The sequence below is a fragment of the Triticum dicoccoides genome, chromosome 7B (genome assembly GCF_002162155.2).
Source record: "Triticum dicoccoides isolate Atlit2015 ecotype Zavitan chromosome 7B, WEW_v2.0, whole genome shotgun sequence".
Classification (NCBI taxonomy): domain Eukaryota; kingdom Viridiplantae; phylum Streptophyta; class Magnoliopsida; order Poales; family Poaceae; genus Triticum; species Triticum dicoccoides.
Window position 1 is genome coordinate 555,465,173 of NC_041393.1, and position 6,559 is coordinate 555,471,731.

General features: G+C 46.1%; 1 protein-coding gene and 1 long non-coding RNA gene across 2 annotated transcripts in view; both read left to right on the top strand.

The window, feature by feature from the left end:
• The first annotated feature begins 851 nt into the window (after window positions 1-851).
• On the top strand, window positions 852-3,019 carry LOC119341299. The gene is made up of 3 exons (XR_005165020.1): window positions 852-1,373; window positions 2,264-2,622; window positions 2,690-3,019. It is a non-coding gene; the product is annotated as an uncharacterized LOC119341299 (long non-coding RNA).
• Window positions 3,020-4,445: 1,426 nt separating this feature from the next.
• Window positions 4,446-6,559, top strand: part of LOC119337854 — a 4,309-nt gene continuing 2,195 nt past the window's right edge. Inside the window, exons 1-8 of the mRNA XM_037610084.1 lie at window positions 4,446-4,908; window positions 5,006-5,214; window positions 5,323-5,520; window positions 5,633-5,704; window positions 5,793-5,888; window positions 6,048-6,127; window positions 6,207-6,285; window positions 6,381-6,559. Coding sequence (XP_037465981.1) covers window positions 4,446-4,908; window positions 5,006-5,214; window positions 5,323-5,520; window positions 5,633-5,704; window positions 5,793-5,888; window positions 6,048-6,127; window positions 6,207-6,285; window positions 6,381-6,559 — 1,376 coding nt within the window. The remainder of the gene's footprint in view (window positions 4,909-5,005; window positions 5,215-5,322; window positions 5,521-5,632; window positions 5,705-5,792; window positions 5,889-6,047; window positions 6,128-6,206; window positions 6,286-6,380) is intronic.

Consider the following 6,559-nt stretch of genomic DNA (forward strand, 5'->3'; position numbering starts at 1 on the left):
AGGGCAATTCAGAGGTTTAGGTTGTATCATGGGTTCATATGGTAGGTTCCACAAAAAAGATGTACTAAGGTTAGTAGCTGCTACTCCCTCCGTTCCTAAATATAAGTCTTTGTAGAGATTCCACTAGGTGGACTACATACGGAGCAAAATGAATGAATCTAAACTTAAAATGCATCTATATACATCCGTATGCGGTTTATAGTGAAATCTCTACAAAGACTTCCATTTAGGAACGGAGGGAGTACAACTGAAGCTATATTCATGCAACTGCAGGGTTTCTATCGTTTGTCTTGGAATGAAATAATAATGCCAAGGTCCTTCAAATGTTTCTATTGTTTGTCTTGCTGACACTGCCTTTTGTAGAAACTTGTTTGCTTGTAGCTATAATTGATTCCTCTTGTTTTCCTGATCATGGAACTAGAATGCTGACAAGACCATGGTTGGCATTAGCTATTGTGGAAGCTTTTGTGCATGTAGCTATAAAAAATATCATTATTGGTTAGCTATTGTGGAAGCTTTTGTGCATGTACCATGTAGCTTCAACTGCTTCATTACCTTATCTCAGTCCTTATCTTGAAATTAAGAAAAATCCTGAGGTTTTGAAAAGAAAGGTTCCCATATTGAGGACCCAATGCGGTAGCAGGGACTGATTCTTGGTGTTTGTTCATGAACTAGCAAGAAGCCAAATTTTGAGAAAGGCTACCATGGCTCACTAATGAGGCCGATCACCTATTACATGTTTAAGTTAATCATTTGTGTTATTACAAACATCTCCCGAAATGGTCCATTTCATAATAAATAAACATATTCGTTGCTAACCTATTTAGCTGGACTTCGGAGAAACATGAAGACAGCACATTTACATGCACAAACCATTGGAGAACTCCAGCTGGTACTGTGATCCAGCTATTCATTATGTTTCCAGATGGTTTGTGTGCAGACATAATTTCAGGCTATCTTCAGTTGCTGCTCACTGTAGATTCGACAGTGAAATATTTAGTTGAGAAATGAGATAAAAAGTTAGCCATTTAAGCTATGTTTCACAAACAGTCGGCATTAGAAAAGTGAATCAAATTGCCTTCATGGACATAGAACAGTGTATAGCAGACAGGGCAGTGAAAGCTGTATGTCGCCAAGATATAAATCTCACAGCTAAAACATCGCTTCCCCCCAGAATTTCCACACCCCTTGTGCGAACAAACCATGCTCTGTTGACTGTTGTTCACTATGATGGAGATTTTTTATGTTACCATTTTGATTACAGGAAGCTTGCACTCTCTCAATTATCATTGGTCGTTGCGCCAAGGGCAATTCAGAGTTTTAGGTTGTATCATGGGCTCGTATGGCAGGTCCTACAAAAAAGACGTACTAAGGTTAGCAGCTGCTACAACTGAAGCTATTATTCATGCAACTGCACGGTTTCTATTGCTTGTCTTGTAATGAAATAATAATGCCAAAGTCCTTCAAATTATCTGGGCTGACAGTGTCTATTGTAGAAACTTGTTTGCTTGTAGCTATAATTGATTCCTGATGTTTGTCTGATCATGGAACTACAATGCTGACAAGACCATGGTTGGCATTAGCCATTGTGGAAGCTATTGTACATGTAACTATACACAATATCATGATTGATTAGCTATTGTGGAAGCTTTTGTGCATGTAGCTACAACTGCATCCTTAACTTATCTCAGTCTCTTATCTCGAAATTAAGAGAAGTCCTGACGTTTAAAAAAGGTTCCCATATTGAGGAACTAATACAGTAGCAGGGACTGATTCTTGGTGTTTGTTCGTGAACTAGCAAGAAGCCAAATTTTGAGAAAGGCTACCATGGCTGGCATCCAGCCATCACGGTACCTGTTGCACATGCACTGCCTTGCCATGAATAGCAGAAGCGTGTAAGAGATGGGCTGGTTAGTTGCATCCCTGCAGGACTGTAAAGTTCAGCAGGGCAAACAGACAAGATCTTGAAGATAATCTGGGACTACCTTTACTTTGAGGAACTATTTTGGGATTTGGTTTTATCCGGAGAGTTTGAGGCACTGTGAGAAACTTCATTTTAGCGTTTCTGTAGGTTACCCGGTACTTATAGTAATACTGCATACAAATTACTTTATAATGTACATTCCATTTAACAATTTAACATTGTGACAGCAATGCCATATACAATTATCATGTTATGCATTCTATCACGTGCACGCCATTACTCCATTAGAGGCAACCCTAAATGGGTAACTAAAAAGTGGATTGGGCCGGCCATACTCAGGCGGAACAGCGAGGCATCACCATTGGCCACGGGCAGGGAGAGAAGGCGGGTCAACAGCGGACTTTCAGGGGGCATTGATTCCCTGCGGTTAGGAGGCAGGGAGGACGGAGAAGGGCTGGGGCACGCCGAGCAGCCCCCATGGAGAAATGGAGGCCTATCACTGTTTTGTTTTGACATTATATACTGTAATAAACTTGAAGCTCTGCCCATCATACTATGCAGACTGCAGTGTGTTCTCTTGCACTGTCTAAAGTACAAAATAAAAAAGGGCAACTAGAGGTTTTACTTCTCTTCAACAAGGAGGCCGGCCTGTGGTTGGGCCTCGGCGCGTTTCCTCATTCATTCTTTGACCGCTAGAGGTAATTACTTCACACGCACGCTAAAAGAAAGTACAGCAGTTCCTTCACACCTAACCTTTGGTTACAGGAAGCTTGCGCTCTCTCAATTATCATTGGTCGTTGCGCCAAGGGCACTTGATAGTTTTAGGTTGCATCATGGTCTCATATGGCAGGTCTCACAAAAAAGACGTACTAAGGTTAGTAGCTGCTACAACTGAAGTTATTATTCATGCAACTGCATGGTTTCTATTGTTTGCCTTGTAATGAAACAATAATGCCAAGGTCATTCAAATTATCTGGGCTAATAGTGTCTGTTGTAGAAACTTGTTTGCTTGTAGCTATAATTGTTTCCTATTGTTTGTCTGATCACAGAACTACAATGTAAACAAGACCATGGTTGGCATTAGCTATTGTGGAAGCTTTTGTTCATGTAGCAATAAAAATTATCATAATTGATTAGCTATTGTGGAACCTTTTGTGCATATAGCTTCAACTGCTTCCTTGCCTTATCTCAGTCCCTTATCTTGAAATTAAGAAAAAGCCTGAGGTTTTGAAAAAAGGTTCCCATATTGAGGACCTAATACACTAGCAGGAACTGATTCTTGGTGTTTGTTCATGAACTAGCAAGAAGCCAAATTTTGAGATAGGCTAACGTGGCTGGCATCCAGCCATCACGGTACCTGTTGCATATGTACCTCCTTGCCATGAATAGCAGAAGCGTGTAAGAGATGGGCAGGTTAGTTGCATCCCTGCAAGACTGTGAAGTTCAGCAGGGCAAACAGACAAAATCTTGAAGATAACCTGGGACTACCTTTACTTTGAGGAACTATTTCAGGATTTGGTATTATCCGGAGAGTTTGAGGCGCTGTTAAAAACTTCATTTTAGCGGTCCATTATGTTACCCGGTACTTATTGTAATACTGCATACAAATTACTTTACAATGTACATTCCGCTTAACAATTTAATGTTGGGACAGCAATTCCATATAGAATTATCATGTTATGCATTCTATCACACGCAAGCCATTTACTCCATTAGACAAGACGAAACCGTAAATGGGTAATTGAAAAGTGGATTGGGCAGGCCATACTCAGGCGGAACAGCGAGGCATCACCATCGGCCACGGGCAGGGGGAAAAGGGGATCAATAGCGGAGTTTGAGAAGGGCGTCAATTAGGAGGCGGAGAGGAAGGAGGAGGGCCAAGCAGGCCCTGAGGAGAAATGAAGGCCTATTACATCTTTCATTGTTGGTTGCTAAGTGCTACACCCATCCGTTCCATGATTACTGTTAAACAAAAATCAGGACAGCAATTATGGAACGGAGGGAGTAGTATTTTGTTTTCACATGATATTGTAACAAACTTGAAGCTTTGTGCATCATAGAATGCAGGTCGCAGATTGTTCTCTTCCACTGTCTAAAGTACATACAAAAAAAAAAGAGGGCAGCTAGAGGTTGTACTTCTCTCCAACAAGGCCGGCCTGTGGTTGGGCCTCGGCCCTTTCCTCGTTCATTCTATGGCCGCTAAAGGTAATTCCTTCACGCACGCTACAAAAATGTACTGATGTTAAGATGGCGCCTAGCGCATCCTGTCAAAAAGGAAGGGGAAAAAATTGGCGCCAAGCTCGCTCCTTAGTTTTCTCCCCTGTCAATCTAATCCCCCGTGATCTCAACCGACCGCTTTCCACGTCAGCCGCGCAAAGCTTCTTTCGCGCCATCTATCCCGTACATGTAGCACGGCTCGTGCCTATATATACGTCCCTCTCCATTTCTCCGTGACCCGTGCAAGCCGGAGCGTCGTAGACTGCAGTCCACCGAGAATCTATCAATGGCGCGAAGCATGGACATGGTGCCGCTGCTGCTTCTGTGCATGGCCGCGGCCATGGACGGCGCGGCGGCGCTGCACCTGTGCGTGGACCGGCTGTACGACAGCACGCAGGGCAAGCACGACGACGGCCTGCCCCACCTGAACCCGACGGAGGAGGCGACCTGGATGACGCTCCTGCCGCGCAAGCTCGGCGCCAAGGCCGAGTTCGACTGGCTCGCGCTCTACCGGAGCCTCACGCGCCACGCCGGCGGCGGTGGCCATGCCCCCGCGGAGTTCCTCTCCCAGGCGTCCCTGCACGACGTCCGCCTCGGCCCCGGCTCCATGTACTGGCAGGGCCAGCAGACCAACCTCGAGTACCTCCTCTACCTCGACCCCGACCGCCTCACCTGGAGCTTCCGCCAGCAGGCCGGCCTGCCCACCGTCGGGGAGCCCTACGGCGGGTGGGAGGCGCCCGACGGCCAGCTCCGCGGCCATTTCGTAGGTCAGTTGCTCGTCTCACCTCTCTCCATTCCGGCTACAGTACATTTCTTGCATTTCATCTGATCAAGGAAGCCGTGCGTGCACGTGTTCGTCCGCAGGGCACTACCTGAGCGCGAGCGCGAGCGCGCACATGTGGGCGAGCACGCACAACGACACCCTCAGGGAGAAGATGGCCAGGGTGGTGGACATCCTCGACGACTGCCAGAGGAAGATGGGCACGGGCTACCTCTCGGCTTACCCCGACGAGGCGTTCGACATGTACGAGGAGCTCTCCGAGGCCTGGTCGCCCTACTACACCATCCACAAGGTCGATCCGCGCATCAAAACAAAAAACACCATCCAACTTTTAGTTCCAGTTACCGAGAAAAACTCACATCATTCATGTCATCTCACTTTACTTACTGTTTTCTGACAGATCATGCAAGGCCTTCTGGACCAGTACACGCTGGCCGGGAACCGAAAGGGCCTTGGCATGGTGGTGTGGATGACGGATTACTTCAGCGAGCGTGTGAAGAACCTGATACAGACGCACTCGATCCAGAGGCACTGGGAGGCGATGAACGAGGAGACCGGCGGACTGAACGATGTCATGTATCAGCTGTACACTCTGACGGTAATATCGTACTATCTCATTGCAACTAGTAGTGTTTTGTGATCTTCGTTCCGGTTGTGAGCCTGTGGTGTATGTATCAAATCCTTGTCAGAGTTGTTTTCTATCTCTGCAGAAAGAACAGAAGCACCTGACAATGGCCCATCTTTTCGACAAACCGTGCTTCCTCGGCCCCCTCAGCCTTCATGTCAGGAGAACTTTGGGTTTCATTTTGATTTCTGGGGTTTCAGAAGTTTTAAGCAACGGTTCGGTGATGTTGACCTTTTTCTTTTCAGGATGATGATATAGCGGGGCTGCATGTTAACACTCACATTCCTGTCCTAGTCGGTGCGCAGAAGAGATATGAAGTCGTCGGTGACCATCTTTACAAGGTAAATTGAAATTTCTCTTAGAATCGTTGGCAAAGACCTCCACCTTGATGGATAACGTCATAGTCTTCATCAACTTGTAACTGTGCAACTATCATGTCACAGTACCATCCATTTTTCAAAAATTTGGTGAACTGAATACTGAACTAACCCATGGAACAGGACATTGCAACATTCTTCTTTGACGTTGTGAACTCCTCCCACACATTTGCGACAGGCGGCACATCTACCATGGAACACTGGTGAGCGATAATACTTGCATATCACCATATTTCCGCCTTAGGATCTTTTTTTCCCGCTCAAGTTCTTTGCAAATGTCAGGCATGACCCGAAGCGACTAGTAGACGAGATCAAAATCAGCTCCAACGAGGAGACTTGCACCACCTACAACCTGCTTAAGGTCAAGTGTTGCACTCAATCTACCATCACATGTGTTAACAATTCAACAGAAGACAGGTTCTGAACCTGCCTTTTGCTGTGCTATATCCATTGCAGGTGTCCCGAAACCTGTTCAGGTGGACAAAGGAAGTCAAGTACGCCGATCACTACGAGAGGCTGCTCATCAACGGGATCATGGGCAACCAGAGGGGAACGCAGCCTGGTGTCATGATCTACTTTCTCCCCATGGGTCCTGGGCGATCCAAGAGCATCAGCGGCGCGCCCCCTTCAGGCCT